This window comes from Rissa tridactyla, chromosome 1, assembly GCF_028500815.1.
Source record: "Rissa tridactyla isolate bRisTri1 chromosome 1, bRisTri1.patW.cur.20221130, whole genome shotgun sequence".
In the NCBI taxonomy this organism is placed as follows: domain Eukaryota; kingdom Metazoa; phylum Chordata; class Aves; order Charadriiformes; family Laridae; genus Rissa; species Rissa tridactyla.
Window position 1 is genome coordinate 209,052,025 of NC_071466.1, and position 18,461 is coordinate 209,070,485.

Sequence of the window (18,461 nt, forward strand, 5' to 3'; positions counted from 1 at the left end):
TGTTTTATTCCAAAAAAATAAATCAGGAGAGTGAAATAGTGGCAAAAGCACAGTTGCTCTTCTCTACCAGTTACATCCTAAACTAGCAGTTGGATCTCCAAGAAACAGGTACTGCGTGCTCGCACTTGAACCAGGCTACTGTGGAAAAGGAGACCATCAGCAACATCACAGCTGGTATTTCAGTGTTCTCTAAGAAGTTGGTAGGAATTTAAGCTGCTATCTACTTAAACTTGCATTACAGTGGAGCTTGTAAAGGAAAACAGGTGGCTCTGATAAGTGGCTGCTCTTATAAGCATGCAGGAGTGCATACACTTGGGCACTAGGAAATTTTCAAGCAGAGAAACATTTAATTAATTTATGATCCAGATAGACTGGATCACTGAATGAGACTTCAAGCCCTTGAGTGTCACAGAGCAGTTTTTACATTAACAAGGAAGCCCACTGTGAATAGAACAGGGATTAAACTGTTTACTATATATTTGCTAAGGGATATTTATCATGCAGCTTCTATCTCTGCAATAGGCTGTTCAAACATTCCTCTGTTGCTGCTATTATTTCTTCTAGTTGTTTACCTTGTAGTGTTGAAGAGGGCAAATATCACTGGATTTTTGTTATCACGAGTTTGCAGCAGAAACACATCCTCTGTAAAATTTAAATGCAATGTTATTGGTAAGAAATTACTTTTCTCATCCCCGGAAGAGAAACTTCATTGCTTGTTAAAAGTGCAATCCTATTTTACTCATACATGTTACTTAATTTTAAGCAGATCTGAAAAGCAATCTTTATAAACAATGCAATAAGTAAAGGCAAAATTGATGATAGTCAGGTCCATACGTACAGATCTTCATCTACACTGGAAACAGAACACTAATAGCCATTCCCTGTTAATGAATACAAGTACAATATTTGACAGTAAGATGTGTTATCATGAAAGTATATGTTTTGTATGGTGGTTTTAAGTTTGTTGCAGTCTATGATGTTTACCTAATTCATCAAAATGCGTATCAATTCCGTTTCTCCCGGGCACAGAGCAAACCAGCCTGGTTTTGAGGAAAGTGCTCCATTTATTCACGAGCATTCGCTGGCCTCCCATGTCATTCTGCATAGAAAGAAACAAATGCTGATAGTAATTTGAATGAGTAAGTCTAGAAGCACAAACATCTCTGCTGAATTAGCTGCTTATTGCATCTTTTAATGTCAAAAGCACGCATTTTCAAACCACATGCCTATTACAAGTATTATTTCTCTGGAGTCAGTTTTCAAGTAGGATTGCACTGATCAAGTCCAGGTCTCATTAAGAGCTGTGGGTCTATAAGATTTTTTTTATTCTGTACCGCATCCATGTGTAGTTTTAATGATACAGCTGTTATAAAGCTTTTTTATTTCTCATTTTTGTTAACTGGATGTACTGAGTACATTAGCAAAGTTTAGCTTTGCTGTAGGAGCTCAGTGCAGTTGGATCAACACATTTGGAAACTGAAGCCTTGGGTGGAGCTGGTACATCTGGGGCAAGTCTGAGGCAAATGTCTACACGGTGCTCTAACAATTTCTCAACACCTTTAAATAATTTGTGCTTTGCTATGGTTGTCACATCTTTTTCTTGCTGTTGCGACTGTCAGACTCTCAAGAAAAGGGAGCATTCAGTACTGCTTAGTGATTGGACTCTGTACCCTTTGGGTAGCATCCTTAAAGCTGTGGCCTTATATTCGGGTACCTGAGTGCTCAAGGCTCTGTATTAGGCTTGCAAAACTCTTCTTGCAACTTCACTCTTAGCTACTGAAATTAATTGATTTCCTCAGCTTCAGATTGGGATCTTACAAGAACAGAGATGTGTTTTCCCCAGAAAAGTAGAAATATACAGAGTCAGTGTCTCTGTGTTGCAAAACCTTTTACTGCTCAGATGAAAATGTAAAAGCTGGGAAAAAAAACCCACCCCAGTTCTTGAATCCTGAGATAGCAATTTTTTGTATTTATTAAATCAAATTTGAATTATAGCATGCAGATTTGAAGTTAATGTCTGGATGATAAAGCATTTGGAGTTTTGGACAAGTGGAAGAGAAAGGTCTGTGGGATTTTTGTTTAACCCAAGGGTAGAGATAAGACATTCAGGTGGATATATTTCGGACGAGAGGGAACAATTAAAATAATCTATTCAGACATCTACCAGAACACAGGGCAAAGAATTCTACTTCAGATCATGATGCAGGCTTGAATTGAGAGAGTGCCCTGGCTTTGTGAACATTACCAAACTGCAGTTTGGTACTTTGCATACTTCAAATGTTTTAAGTTATACATGAATATTCCTTAAGAAATGTTAATAGGTAGTGTTCTGGTATTAGGAATGTATCCCCTACAGTTAGGAGGAAAGAATGCATTTTTTTTTGAAACAAAATCAGATGCTAAGAAATAAACTTCTCATTCTTTCCTTTAATCAGCAGCTGTAGTCCCAAAGGGAATGGGAGACCTTCTCTCATCAGCTTTATTGTAGTTCAATTAATAGAAAAGGAATGCACCCAAACTTCATCAGTTTTCAGAGAGGACCAATTATGGGCAGCTCAGTCTGGGAGATCATGTGTTAATAGTGGTCCTCTCCAGCAACTGCCTGTGTTTGGGGCCAGGGAGTCGAAAAGAGATGGGATCAACACACCAGGAATGTGGCCTGTGTGGGAAATGGGTAATCATGTAGGGTAGTGGAGGGAAGCAAGGTCTCTCCTCATGACTTTTCTGCTCCTTCTGGTAAACCTTATGCCTGGCTGCAACAATAATTTGCTGAGCAATTCAATCCTTTGTTCTAGTTTCCTATCTGCACAATTTTCTTTAGTTGCTGTTGAGAAGAATGATGAAATGAAAACGCTAGTTAGCTATTATTTATAAAACACTCTATAGATGGCTGACATTGCACCCCTCCTATTGTTCATGCATCAGAAAGAGGTTTTCAAAATTTACAGAATTGCTGGATAGTTGAATTTATCAGGGACCCCTGGATATCATCTAGGCCAACTGCCCTGCTCAAAGTAAGCTTCTTTAAGCTAGTTTTTCAGGAAATTGCCCAGATCCATGTTCAGCTGGGTTTTGAGTATCTCTGAGGATAGAGACTCTGTCCAGCCTGTATCAGTGTTCAATCACCCTGGCAGTAAAAACATGTATTTTTACATTCAGATAGAATTTCATGTGTTTCAATCTGTGCTGTCTGATAGGATAGCCATCAATCCTCCACACACGCAGGTGAGTTAAGTCTCCTCCTTGCTGATAGAATAGGAAGGCAAGAGGAGGTGTCAGAGAGAACTGGTGTCTGGGCTGGTCCTGTCACCAGGAATGTGAGAGGACATCAATTTATGTCAGCTGTGAGAGCTGCAAGAGACCCTGGACCTACAGCCAATACTAAGGGTGATGGACCCTTGATCTGAATTGAGAATATGGATGGCAAAAGACTCCTGTGGGCAACTGCTATTACTGTTACTATATATTAGCACAAAGAGGGATGGAGTTGAATAGCAAGATTTCTAAACTTTGCCCTCCTCTCTCAGCAAAATTTGACTTCAAGCCCAGATTTTGGACTGCTTTTGAATTTTCTAATGCTTGAGACTGTTTAGATAGAGGGTTTTCCTTCAGACCTATAACTTAATCTCACATACATTAACAGATGCCATATTTGCCTGGGGAAAAGGACCAAAGAAAGGAACATACTTTTTTTCATTTAGCTGGGAGAAAAGGATCTTACCGCGCATACGCGTCCCACTCTCGTATATATGGCATGAGTGCTTGTCTCGGCCTCTAACGCTTTTTCAGTAAAGAAGAAATATACTTTGTTATCATCGTGGTCTTCATTGTCAGGAATCATGTATGAGCCAACGAATTTTGGTTCTTTAAAAGAAAACAAAATGAATGGAATTCAAATTTATTAAAACATTCTCTTATTTTTCAGTTCTTAAAATCAGCTGGTAGAAAAGAAAAAAAATTAAAGAATCAGGGATCTATCAGTCAGAGAGCTACCTAAGGGGAATAAGGTGGTAGAAGGGGGGAAAAAAAGCTATTTTTTTGTGGGTAGGTACCTATAGAACATGTGGAATACATTAATGTCAAACTATTTTTATAGCTCCAATTCACAAATCAATATTCCTTTGTATGTGTGCAAGAAAAAGACCTTTTTTCTAGTCCTGTTCTCTGGGCTTTATGTATTTTAGTTTGGATTGAGCTAAAACCTGGCACTAATATTTACATAACAATCTCTGATCCCGTACAAACCAGGTGTAGGAATGTCAACTTTGGACAAACAGCCTTTTAGATAAAGCTCTGGTATTTCAGCAAATAGATGTTACATGAACATATATATTCATGGATAGAAGATGCATTGTGTATCTTTGCAAGAAATAAAAACCGTATCAGTTTCTCCTGTTTTAACATTTTGCTGCAAGATTGAAATCTAAGTTCAGGCTTCAGTCCATGCCTGTATGCCTTTTAACCTCACACCAAGCAGAGCTGTGAATGATTTCATCTCACTGAATTGTAGCAAAGTTTTTACAAGTTCTTTAAATAAGAATGTCGTTCTTACAATTAATATGATTTCTTAACAAGCAGTAGGTAATGCAAATATTTTCTAACTTCCTGTTCTCTATGGAAACAGTCATTGCATTTCAAGACATTGATACAGCTCTTGCTAATTTTCTGAAGTGTTTTTAATATACATTTTAAAATATTCCCTTTCTGCAAATTTAAATTTCAGGTATAGACAAAATGAAAATCAAAGTTTTTGGCCATAATTTAGAGAACTCTATATATTTGAAATAATGAAACCCTCAAGAGACAAAGAAGTGAAACTTAATTTACATACTGTGAAGATCCACCTGATTGTTGCTGCCCACGTATATATCACCAGTCTAAACACTCAGTTCAGCAAAGCTCTAAGTATTAGGATAACAGCATATCTAAGCATGTTCTAAACATATTAAAATAAACGAAAAAAACCAAAAAACAAACCCCTAATTTAATTCAAGTCTGAGGTCAGATTCATGTTGGAAGAAGTATGCAGCAGAACTATTTTCTTTCTTCTTATTTGAGAGAAAACTTCTATGTCCTTTCACTGAAAACATGATGCTCACCATATGAATCACAGTAAAAGGCAATTATTGACTCTTCTTGCAAAACATTAGCAGCAATGATATCAACGTTGTGACGAAACATTGCAATACTTTTGGAGCAAAACGAATCAAGATTCTGACTCTCCATTTCACAGAAATGTCAACACTTTGAAATTTGGTTACATTTGACATTGAAGAGTATGAAACAATTTCTAAATTTTCCAATACACGATTTTGCTCAATATTTTTCTTGTGGAACACTTTGATTTTCTTCTTTGAAATTACACACTTTTTATTTCATTTAACTCTATGATCATTGTATGTTTGTTATTTTGTGTTACTGCATGACATCTCTTTACTACACAACTTTGCAAAAAATGACTTGTTTTATTGCAGCATAAAGACAGAATGATCTCAGCTAGAAAAAGAGTATTGTGTTCTAAGTAGAAGCTCCCATTAATTAAATAGAGTTTTTTAAAATATTATTTTAATTATATCGGCATATCATGAAATAGTATAGAGTATCCAGAGAATAAATTAAAAGCAATTTTAAAAGTGAAAAAATTAAGGACATAAAAGTTCCATTTGTTAAACTCAATATGTAAACAAAGTGAAGATTTCAATAAGTTCATCCTGGCAGAAGGTTCATGAAAAATTTAATGGAAAAAGTTTAAACAAACTCATCCCCAAATGGGTATATTTGTGCATGAACTATATCATTTTAATTTCTGGTTAAACAGAAATTCTTTAGTCATCTGACACACTTCTGGTTCTGTGTTCTTCCTTCTCCTCCCTCCCATACCTTTCAACAGGCGCTCACTATCAGGTTCAGTTCGGAGATGGGCCATGCGATTCATGGTACGAAATAGAGCAGCGTCTCTTCCCCAGTAGTCATTGTAGAGGCCAGTAAAAAGTTCACCACCTGCAGGTCATACAGCAAAAAACAAAACAGAACCAAAACAACTTGATAATACTCTACTTACTAATTTCATTGCATGTGATAGGAACTGCATTATAAACATGGCTCACCTGTATTTGCTCAAATTCAGGTAAGAAGATGTCTCAGTAAGTTACACATAGTCTAAAGAGCATATGGACATTGTTTCTACCAGCACTGCAACATTTACGGTTGGAACAGTATGAGGACAAGAATTTTAAATTTCATTCATGGGCTTGGCCTCATTTTTGAAACTGACTTAATGATTTCAAGATAGATCCACACACAAAACGTGAAGGCATTAAAATAATGTCTAAACATATCTGCCACAGTAACACCTGCCACATCAGACACTTAAGTTCAAAGATCTCACTGTCGTTCAGTTTGTGCCTAGTCCTAGAGGCACCTACCCTTTGTTGACACCTAAAATCTTCACTGGTGCAAAGACTTTGACCAGACGTGCCCCAGTCTTGATAATGAGAAGCTGCGAATTGCTTGGTCCCAGAACTGGAAGGGACATGTTGGGTTTATGATGAGCCAGAAATAATGGGACCCAGAAAAAGGGATGGAAATGCAGCCACACATTTCAGAGGATGCAGTGCAAAGGAAAAGAATAGCGATAGCTGCACTAAACCACTGATTTGGGCTACAACGCATGGATACAGCTCAAGGCTAAACCATACCTGAATCCGCAGGTTGGACCTCAAACAGGGGAGTGTTTCCTGAGCATAGTTACCAGATTTGTCTCTGTGCAAAACGTGTCTGAGAAAAAGATTCGTTAGGGAAGCACATTCTGAAAATTCTGGAGGTCTGGATGCAGTCATCTCCCCATCTGGAGTGATAAGAAGCAGTACCTGCTACCTTGGAAGTGTTTTCTATAAACAAGTACAAGTTTTATTAGGCTGAGAAGGTTTTCCAGTCAGCCTACTGGAGCTGTTCCACTTTACCTGAAATAACTGCAGCTGGGGTATAACTTGCTGGCTGAGGGGCTTAGGTGTTTACTAGACAGAGAATGAGAGCCTGTTTTTCTCTGGTCCAGCAATAACTTTTTTTCATATCCTTAAAATATTCACCAGAGTAGGAACAGGACCTGAGATCTCATCCATCCTGCACAATCCGTGATGAATAATTCCTGAAAAATTTATGGGAACATAAATTCAAACCCATTTTCAAAGGGTTCAGGTGGCATTTCACCAATTAAGCAAGCATAGGAAAATATTAGGAATAATATGCTGATTGCCAATAACTGTTGAAAATATATGTGTAGTTGGGTACAAGTGTATCATACATTTGTTCAAAAATCCAGCCTATCTCTATCTGAGCCATCTAAAATTGTGGTATTGGTTATATTTTACTTTACTGAAATGCCAACAATAACTCTACCTTTTAGTTATGCATGGGCGTAATTCCCCTTAACTGATCAAGCATTAAGAATAATATAGTTCATACCCTTGTGGATTTAGATTAGAAATTTTTAGGCTCAATTTAAGAAACAGACAGCTATTGTCACTAGGTGGCATCCTTATGTTAGAAAATAACAGCAGGAATTAAACTGCACAAGAAGAGGGAAATAAATTATTTCCAGTTCATGGCTAATCTGAGTGGAGGTTTCGGTGACAAGGCTTCCTACCCCCTCATCAAAATAAACATGACTGATCCATTCAAATACTGCTTGCTGGCATTTATAAAGGATTATAGCAAAAGCAAAAAATATGCTTGTTGGTCTCCTTCTAAGTGTGGATTTTGTTTCTCTTAAGAGATACGTATGAATTGAATGGTACCATAATTCTCAATAATGATTCTGAAAGTTTAGAGTTTGGCAGCTGGGGCTAGTTCAGCCACCTCTGCTGATTCAGAGCTGAGTGTAGGGGTTTTTTGCCTTAGGCTTCACCATGTAAAGAATGAATTTTGCCTTGTAAAATACATGGTCATAATTCAATGTAAAGTACTTGCAAGTGAAATGAAAAGTAAGTATAAATTATAGCATCAGTTATACCCAAAACTAATAGAGAGTATTTTTTAAACACAGAGCTGCTTAAACAACAGAATTTGCCAGTGCCTGAATAATGTTACAAACAATCTTCACAACCCCAATTAATGAGTTACATTAGTCATAAATCCCCCTTTAAGAATTCTGTTGGAAAAGTATCTTGGACTGAATGTTGTTTTGTTTTGGGTTTTTTTAATTATGGTGATGTGTAATACAAAACATTATGCTTTTGTCCTTTCAACACCGTAGTGAATCTTGGAAAATGCATCAGTGAAGGGTAAATGTTTTGTCACATATTGCTAGTGATCAGGATTGACATTAATAAGTCCAGATGTTCAGAAGTTTGGATATGAAGCCTGTTCCTCCTGTTTGACATAGCTATAAAATGTTAGTATACGTAAATAACCTGCTGGTATGGCATTCTAACATATACCAAGGAAGTTACTACTGATTTCACCTGTGAGATCCTTGGGGGAGAAAATGGAAGTTCCAGTCTTGAAAGGCTGTTGTTCCATGAAAGATATTGTACAGACACAGAAATTAAATCTGATTTTTATCCTGAAGTGTTACTAAACTAAACATAAGACAAGAATCAAGTGTGAGCAGACAGGTCACCTTGCCGCAGGAAAGTGATGAGACAATACTGATGAGTGAGCACAAGAACATTCAACATAATTCCGAGATCTTTTGCGCTTTTGACAGAGGATCTTTTTTCCTCTTCAATAGTCTTTTGCACATCCTGTAAATTCACGTTAGCAATTTTGAACAGTGCTAGGTTTTTACACGTGCTGACTAATTCTAGTTTGGAGACAACCTGAGGTTAAGGTTTGAAAAATCCTGTCAAGATTTCTACTCTTTTGTCCTGCATTGAAAAAGGTAAAACTGTGTATCAGCTCTCTCCTGTCTTGCTTGCAGGGTTTTATACTGCTGCACATCACACTAATAAACCAGTATCTTCCAGTGAAAATCAACGGAGCAGTTTCACACACCTTCAACACTCTTCCCCTCTTCCAGTCTAACCTCACCTTCACACCTATTTGAAAGATTAATTCCCAAAAATTAAGCTTTAACACAGCCTGGTTAATCCTGCTGAACCAAGAATAGAAACTTTCTTCTTTCCTTATTTAAACAAACAAAAAATAAAACCCATGGGCCTCAAACCCCAGTTTTAACTCAAGTGATACATGCATACTTTTTAGCTAGTATTCTTTTCAAGCAAACATATACATAAAAGTTGAAACGGGACCACTTAAAAGGTACCTTCACTTTTTGCCCTTTTCTGAGACCAAAATATTAACAAAATCAAATACAAACTTTTTCTTCTTAAACCAACAGTTCCTAGACAACAACCCTTAAAGTAAAACAGATTGAAGAAAAAAGAAGAAAAGGAGAAGAAAAAACCTTAATATATACAAGGTATTTCTATAAATAGGCTGCTTCTACTTTAGAAGTGGGTTTCCTTTGCTTGATATTGTCATGTTTTGTGTACCTGCTTGAAATTGGAAGGTAATGCAAACCTATGCTATTGTCCATCGGAAGACCTTTTTGTGTAAAATCCTCATTATATCCCTTTCTACAAAGTGGACTAGGTCTATTTTGAATAAAGGAGTAGAACATAATGAGTGGAAATAAGCAGCACCTTTCGTGCATTTCTTTGACTATCAACCAGTTATTACTCACATGACAACTAAAATTGGAATGCCAATTCACATTTTTAGCAAGTAATACTTTTCACAGTAGAAAAAAAAATTCAAAGAAATTAGCTATTGCTTAGCTGATACACTTCCTCCGTATATTTGTATTTTCTTTCTGTCAGTCAAGTATTCTGTCTTCTGTTTTAAGAGAAAACATATTAATTTTAGCTCTATGTCTAAAGTAAAAGAAAAGATACAAATACATGAAACTGTTTTAAAACTGTAAAAACAGAAAATATTATCGGAATGGATTCCCTGGATAGAAAAACATATTAAAATGTAGTTTAAGTTTTTCACCAGTTGCTTGTGATATATTGCAGGTAACAAAACATAAACATAAACTAATTTCTCAGCTTTCAAGAGCTAGTATGGTCTAAGCTAATCAGTGTGCATGATCTGATATCAAAAATAGCTTTGGCTATTGAAAGCAGATGGGAGAGTTCATTGGAAATAGAAGTCCAAAAGTTTTATATGCTACTTATCTAAACGCATACATTTTATATAGCCTGTCGGCCATCCAACATCTATTCTGTTTCCTGATGCTGACAATAAATTGCTAAAAGTTAATTGTTCATAAATTGAGGAATTCACCACAAGCTACTTTACCACTGGGTCAGATAACCTGTAATAAAACTTATGACAGCACGGATATTTAGTTTTAAAGCCAAGTCACGAATTATTATTTTCTTGAAGTGGGCTTTTTAACTTATGTGTTGAAATACGTGAAGAGATACAGAACAAGAGATTCTCTTTCTTCCTAAATTAATCTAGCTAGATCTGGTTCTAATTAATGATGGTGCAAATGATCTTTCAAGATCAAGATTTTAAAAGCTTTTAAACTTTTATCAGAGGTATGTAAAGTTTCCTCATTAGTCTAATCTTCACTGTTAGTCAATAGCCGCACTGGTGTAGGCTTTTGTGTTAATGTGAGTTGCAGAGATGGAGGTTGGTTTTGTATTGTTTAGTTAGGAAGAAGAGGATGCTGGGGTGTGAAAGTCTTTGCTAATAGGTTTGCATAAAACCTTCTCAAGGACTTGCATGTTGGCTGAATCTACATGGAAGGGTGGAGGCAGCTCTGGGGTACAGCATCCAAGGGCATTCTGACTCCATACCAGGAGCAGATTTCACTTTCTGAGAAAACTGGAGCGCATGAAGAGGAAGGAAACCTCCAAGCATTGGAGGAAAAACTGGAATACTAGTCCTGCAGGGTGCATGGTGTTATTGTCATCTCCTGTCATGGGGTCATGGCCGCCATGAGCTGGAGTCAGGGCTCAGCATCCCTTCCTTCAGACTGTACTTGGCATTATAGGCCTCAGTCTCATTTTCAAATGTAAATTAAAAGATTCTTTAATGTTCGTTAATTGCATCTATATCTTCTACGCATTTCAAATTAACATCTACAGAGATAAAGGATATACGTTCCGGAATCTAAGGATCAGCATTAATTCTTTTCCTTCTGTAAACTGTGTGTCCTTGGTTAGTAGAAGTTAGTAGAATATAGTAGAATACATAGAAATACAAACTTCTATAGGATATTTTTTCTAAGTGTTGGAAGCGTTTCATTCCAATAACATAAAAAGTATAAAAGCATAGATAAAATACAAAACTCTGAAAAATTTTGTTATGTTTTTAAAATATCATTCTATGATCCCTTGAAATTATAGATTTCCCAAAGGAGGCCTAGAAAAACAGCCTTTAAATAGCTTTCTCAGGTGATATTAGTTTTGATGAAGGGGCACAAGTTTCTTTTTTCGGTGTTGTATCAGTGATCTGATAAAAATGTATTATTTTCTTCTGTAGTCTTGCCATATTACAGAATTGTTGGTTTTGTGAGACTGATTTTATAAGTCTTTGTCAGTGGATGTCCAAGACTCTAAACAATATTTATCAGGGAAGGTCTTATTTAATGGATTTCTCTTTTAGATAAAACTGTGAGGATCATAGGACCTCCCATAATCCAGGGAAACTAATGAATAGGCCAGAAACACAAGGACTAACCATTAGTCTTTAAGTGCTCAGTAGGACAATCTGGCTTCCATTTAAGCAAATAAAATTCACATTGATCTCACAGTAGGAACATGATCAGGTTAATTTATTTACTTAGTTCTGTCTGAGGAAAGGTTGAGAAGGACTTCAAGATTAGACCATGAGGTTTCAGGCCTACAGCAAATTCCATGGGATGAGTCTTTGTTCCCAGGCTGAGCTAAGACTGGAATCTGTTAAAAACTGTAGAAACAATTTAGAAATAAGGGTGGAAGAAAAGCGTAACAATCTGTGCTTCATGGATTTTGGAAGGTCAGTCAAAATACAGCAGTCTTTTCTGATTCTTTCATGACTTCTTAACCCACTAACTCTTAAGAATTTGAGCTGTAATTTATTTTTTTTTAATGGGAATGAACAATATTTTGATGAATGGCTGCATTACGGGTGAAGATTCATCCTGTAAGCAATTCGTTATTGTAAAGGAACAAATAAACCTAGCACGTAAAAATGCATCTGTCACTCATGACCAATACTTCCTCACCACCATGGGTGAGGTATATATCATAGTAGTTCACAATCAGAGACTTTAGCTGTCTGAATTTAAGATATGAAGTCAAATGTTAATTTCAAATGGTCCTAAAATCTCCTATTTTTTTATCCTTGAAAAGTTGAAAATTTATTTGATCTTTAGCCTCTTTTTCTAGCTCTTTCTTTTGATGACTAGTCCTTTTGAATGCTCAATTTTCGTCTTATTTATGTTTTCGAAGAACAGAAATCACTGTGTTACTCCCTAAGTGCATCTAGCTTTTGCCTTTTACCTGCTGTTCCAGTCTATTTTTAGTCAATGTACTATAATATTGCCAAGACTATGTTTGCTTGATCTCACAAAATGTTTTCGTGAAAACATTAGAGAAGAAACAAGCATATGGTTCGCTATGCTACAACTTCAAAGGTCCCAGCCCTACAGATATACTTACCAGCAAGGCACAGAGGAGCACTATCTCAGCACAGCTTTCTGGCACTGCAGGTCTTAGACTGAATTCTATTTTTGTAACTGTCAAGTACAAGATCAACTCTCCTAACAAAGAATAAGTAGTTTTGGATGGTTTTGTTAGAAGACAGCATTGAAAAAAAACTATTTTGATCTCAAAAGCCATAATTTATATAAACAATAAATGCTTGATAAAAAAAAAATTTAAATTCATATTTTTACAACATGCTTGTTATTTGGATTACATCTCAGTAGATGAAAAATAGTAAATTTTGTGTATTTGTCTCAGTGGTGTAAAAGACTAAGCTAGACATATTGCCTTGGTTTGAAGGAAAGTGGGAAATGATTATTTGCAGAATTACACAACAATTATCTCTTCAGGCACATGTCATATAACATCTACTGACTTCAGTGAGACACCCTTGCTGGAGTTAATGCTGCCTGGGATGTAATATTAATGTGGGCAGCACCGTGAGGATTAAGTCTGACATGTAGAAGGTTGCAATGGAAGACTGACAACACCTCGGTGTGCTGAAGAAAGAGACTCAGAATGACAGATTGAAAGGACTGTGAAGCTTGTGACATAAAGATCATTACCAATTAAGATGGAGGTGAAGGAAGAACTGGGGTCAAAAGGGCACCTGCCTCGTCCTCTCTCAAATTTGTGCGATTCCAGTTGAAACAGATGATCCTTTAAAAAAAAAAAAAATCACAGAAAACAGCGTAAACGCTACAGGCAAAGAAAATGGTGCTTCGAGACGAGCTTTAAATTTGTTATACCTTTGTAATGGATTGAATTCATTAGGGAAAAAACACAATTATGGTTGCTCACGGATGTACTAGTAAAAATTCTCTGGGTTTCTACAAGTCATCTTTGTGTGCACTGCCCAAAAAGAAGCAGTAAAATATGCACTAAAATTGCACTTGTTTCATTTCTGTGGGAGTAGGGAGTGAAGATTCCTCTATCTTTTCTCCAAATTATCTAAACATTAAATAGATATCTAGCCATGGAATGTATTTTCCCTCTTTAAACATTTTTTTGCAGTAGTTGTTAAATATATCATGCTGTGTTATCTTCTCTTGGTAGCTTTGAGATGTTTATATCTCTTTTTCGTAAAAGTATGTTTAGGAATTTATCCCCAGTTATGGTTTTCAGAGCAGATGTGATTTCTGCAGTGGATTTAACAGAATATCAGTATAAAAAAAAATATTGGCAACTTAGTTTAATTTGCCTGTGTAAGGCTTTAAAGGCTGGGAAAGAATTTACAATTTAAATTTTAATTTGCAGTGCTACATTTGTCCCAGCTTTCTCAAAAGAGCCCATTAATGTCTGATTAAAATATCAATTGATAGCACAATATTTTTTAATGTACATATTAACAAAAAAGCATACTACGAAACACGGGGATGGGGGCGGGCAAATAGAGAGAAAGCTATAAAAGCTTCATAAAAAACATGCCACCCGGCCATCAAGAATGTGATTGGTAAACATTTTGATAGTCTAGCAGTTCCAGTTCTGTGTAACAGTTTTATTCAAAAGTCTATTGAAAAGCAGATTATACACATATATCGAATAAATGCAACCTACCTGTTCAGTAAACTGTTCAGTAAACTGGGTTCACATTGTGAATACGTTAAGGCAAATGTTTTGTGAGGCACAAAATTACATGTGACAGGACCCCAAATAACCCAGAATTTTGAGGAGGGTCTGCCTGGATCTCTCCCTTACAGCAAACATTCTCAAAGAGGTCCCAGAAGATTTTTTAACCATAAAAATCAGGTTTTATTAGACCTGACTTTACAGATACTTATTAGAATAACTCAGTATTTACACAGAAAAGAGCTTGGTATATCTAGACTGGACAAAATAGTGTCCTGGTAGTGTTTATTCAAGTATATGTAGTCCTTTTAGTCCTTATGTCTTTATAGCACGTTCTTTTTTCTGCTGTTGGTTATATTCATGTAATTTTTGGGGGTTGTAGCATATGCAGCTCGGTCCTTAGAAAGTTTTGCTTTTGAGAGATACAGAAACCTGACTACATGCCGCCTCTCCGCAATGCTGTATTCCCCACTCTCCTTCAGATCACTTACCTGTATGTCCACCTATCCCACCCTACGACCTACAAATGTGTCTTTTTCCAAACAAGTGCAATTGCCCCCAAAGCAAAACTAATGCTCTCTTCTCTTCAGGTAGCTCCACTCATGACAGTTATGCTCTCCTGAAAAGATCATAAAAAACAAGGAGCAAAGAAGCAGAAGAGATACTGACCATCACATGGAATGGAAAACTGGTAAGATAATAATAATAATGAAATAATTTTTTTCAAGGATGAAAAGAAAAAATATATAAAAAAAAGTGGGAAAGTTGTAGAACTTTTGTGCCCACTCATTGATGAGTAATTGAGTATTTCTCTGCATTTCATTTAAAACAGTTATTCTTGAATTTGTCACAAGCCCATGCCCTTCAAAACATTATTCACTCCTTAATCCCCAGATCAGCCAAGCTGATGTACTTATCTTCTGCTCCCACTGGTCTAAATAATACATGCCATTTTGCTGCAACTTCTGATCAAAAAGTAAGATTCACATTAGTTAGAGAGTTTCCATAAAAATGGGATATAACCCAGAATGCAGTTCTGGAAAAATAAAACATCTGCTTCATGTCTACTTGAAGTGAAAAAAGCCACTCCAAAATAAAAATAGCAAGCAAAAACCACACAAAATTTAAGTAACAGTCCTAAAACCCATGAGGTAAGAAGGCATTCAGAATCTCACCTCTCCAGAAGTCCCTGTGTTGGCCTAAACCTGGCAAGTTAGTGCCTGATGTTAAAGCTGATGCAGCAGAAAATAATCATCCTGGGTAGAGACTGGTGGTGCAGGAACATTATTTTCTGCTGTATCAGCTTCAATGGCACATCAGTAGTAACTATTCCCCCTCTGCTGTTGCATAAATGTCAAACAATGAAGAAATATTTCTCTGTGTGTGGAAATCTCAGCTCCATTCCATACTTTTCAAACATCACATACCAGGTATTTTTCAAAACTAAGTACCATAACATTTTGGGTCAACAGCAGAAAAAAAAAAGACTATTGAGAACTCAGGAAGGGAAAGAAAAACCTTGTGAAACTGTGCAAAAGGACTAGGAAGTCATAATTGTCTTAAAGTATGCTGTAAAGGAAATATTTCTAAAAACAATCTGACTCTGATGTCATTTATTCTCTAATCAGGTATTAAAAATAAAGTTACTCATTAAAAAGTTTTTCTTCTGGGATCTCAACTAAACTAATTGTCAATGCACCAGTTAAATAAACAAAAACCAACACAATTCTTTGAGATAAAGATGTAGAATAAGAGGAGAGATAAACTGAGAGTTAAAATATGATAGATTTTTCTAGTCTTAATGCTTTCTGTGGGGTAGACTTTTCCCCACAATAAAACAACAAGGTATTTGTCTATGAAAGGAAAAAGTAACAAATTCTAAACCGATTACAGAAAAAACATACTCAGGTAAATTGATCAGAAGTGGAAACAAAATTATTTTGAAACAATACTTGAAGAAGTTGCATTATCCATACTTCATGGTTTGTAGTGTATGGCTCATATTTCTTCCTACATAGGGAAGAGAAAGTGATTTTTTTTGCTGTAGAACAAGACACGATCCCACTAAAGCATCATAAACCACCATAAACCACCATAATCAGGTCTTCCCCTGGTCAAATGCCACTGATAGTCAGACCAGGGAGACTTGGCTGGTATTTAAGTCTTCCAGATGATGTGGAAAGATTTTGTGTCACTGTACACCAAATTATACTATCACAATGAAAAAGCTACTAATGTAGCTAACTGTTCCCCTGAGAATCAGAATGAAATCAATCGTAAAGATAAACCCATCTCTTTTAACATTCATGACATGAATGTGTTTAAAACCGCTAATTATATGCTGACAGAATTAAAATGTTAGGCAGTATGCAGAGTATCCTTTCTTTATCTGCATTTTAACAGCTGGAATTTCTGAATAACGATTGTAGCTTAAATATACAATCTAGTGCTAACACTGAAGGTAGACAAAAATTTGGATTTCAGTGCAACTTGGAGAAGTTTCTAAGTGGATCTCACCAGTTTTGATATAAAGCAGGATGTGTATCATAAATGCTTGCAGATGCATGTAACTGTCTGAAAAAGTCACTGAAATATAAGCAATGACTCCCTCAAGAGAGATTTTCCTCCTTCACCTTTTAGGACAGCATACCAAATATTCCATGGTTGCAATAAGTTATTTCCATCACTGGGGTAAGCAACTGAAGATCAGGTGTTAGATGTGTCAGCTTCCACGGGATGCCAGTTTAAATGAAATAAGCGTTACACATTAATAATCAGCTTTGAAGGCTAATATCATAATTCTAACCCTCCTTGCTGCTTGTGACATTGGAATCTCTTGAAAAATGTCAGAAGAAAACTGACAGTTTCCTCACAGATTATCCAACACAGCTATTGAACATGCAATTTATTTCACGTGTGCTTTTCAGTGATTAGGGTAAAAATTATGAAAAAACACATATGGAGAGCTGGGAGTGGAATTACAAATTTCTACATGTAGTTTGGGAAAATAAATGGGGTTCTGGGGTTTGATTTATGATACCTACAACTTAGAAAACATAATACACTTTCAACTATTATTAAAGTAATAATGTTGTTTAAAAAGAAATAGAAGATATTTCCAAGGGCATCAAGCATTTTATCATTAACTCGGTATGAATTGATAATTCCAGACAATGAAGAATAATGTAGGCTATAAATAATAATGAAAGAAAAGGTCAATCAGAGCCATTAAAATTTAAAGGCTACATTTAACTTTTGTTGCAGAAAATTGCTTTCTCTAATGCCAAGTGCTGCTTTGCTCTGGTTCAAGACAGCATTTATGCATGTGACTAATTTAAAACATATGCTTACTTCCATTCCCATTCAGCAAAGTACCTAAGTCTATTCTCAATGTTAATACAAAGGCTGTATCTTTTCACTAAATGAGGGACTTAAAAATATAGAGGCTTTGGTCGGATTTTTCTACAATAATATTTTTTATGAGAAAAAATAATTCGATTTTCTGTAAGGGGATTTTTTTCACTTGCAATTTTTATTATTTTCCAGGTAACACGAAAGTAAAACTTATCTGGATTTTTGTAAAAGGAAATTTAAACCATTTCAAAACCTTTAATTACATACTTAACTGTGAAAGCATGTGCTCCAACAGTATAGCCAAGGTCTGCTCTCCAGGAGACCTGTGCCTTTTTGTAGTTGGTACCTTTTTTGGTCGCTTTTTGGTGTTTTGGATTTGGTTGTGGTTTTCGTTTTTTAAGAAGTCCATGATACTTATATTGCAGGATAGTAAATCATATTGAGAGTATTGTGGGGAGAGACTGTGCAGATTTTTGTGAATATAGTTTTTAACACTGGCTGTACTACTTACTGTAATTCACTGGACAAAATTCATTCTTAGCATTAATGATCTCATAGTTATTCAACCTTAGAGTAAGAATGACATTAAGTGAAAGAGCTGTTGCATTTTGTTTACTAGGGGTCATATATTTGAGACTTTTTTAAAGACAACTATGAATAACAGGGTTCATATGCAAATTGCATTGAATGGAAAAGTGTAAAATAGGGATGCATTGTTTGTGCGAAACTATGAGAAACATTCTTTTAAAATCCTTAATAAAGCCCTGTGGTGTTAGTGTCATATGATGTGCTCTTTTTGCTGTTCAAGTAATTCCTAAAGCATCAAAAAAGGGA

General features: G+C 36.0%; 1 protein-coding gene across 2 annotated transcripts in view; it reads right to left on the reverse strand.

The window, feature by feature from the left end:
* The window catches only part of SEMA3E (semaphorin 3E), a 146,427-nt gene that overhangs the window by 26,561 nt on the left and 101,405 nt on the right, over positions 1–18,461 (reverse strand). For both annotated transcript variants that reach the window (XM_054188496.1, XM_054188495.1), the window contains 5 exons: positions 13,271–13,364; positions 5,881–6,000; positions 3,722–3,864; positions 985–1,099; positions 573–642 (listed from right to left, as the gene is read on the reverse strand). In XM_054188496.1, coding sequence (XP_054044471.1) covers positions 573–642; positions 985–1,099; positions 3,722–3,864; positions 5,881–6,000; positions 13,271–13,364 — 542 coding nt within the window. The remainder of the gene's footprint in view (positions 1–572; positions 643–984; positions 1,100–3,721; positions 3,865–5,880; positions 6,001–13,270; positions 13,365–18,461) is intronic.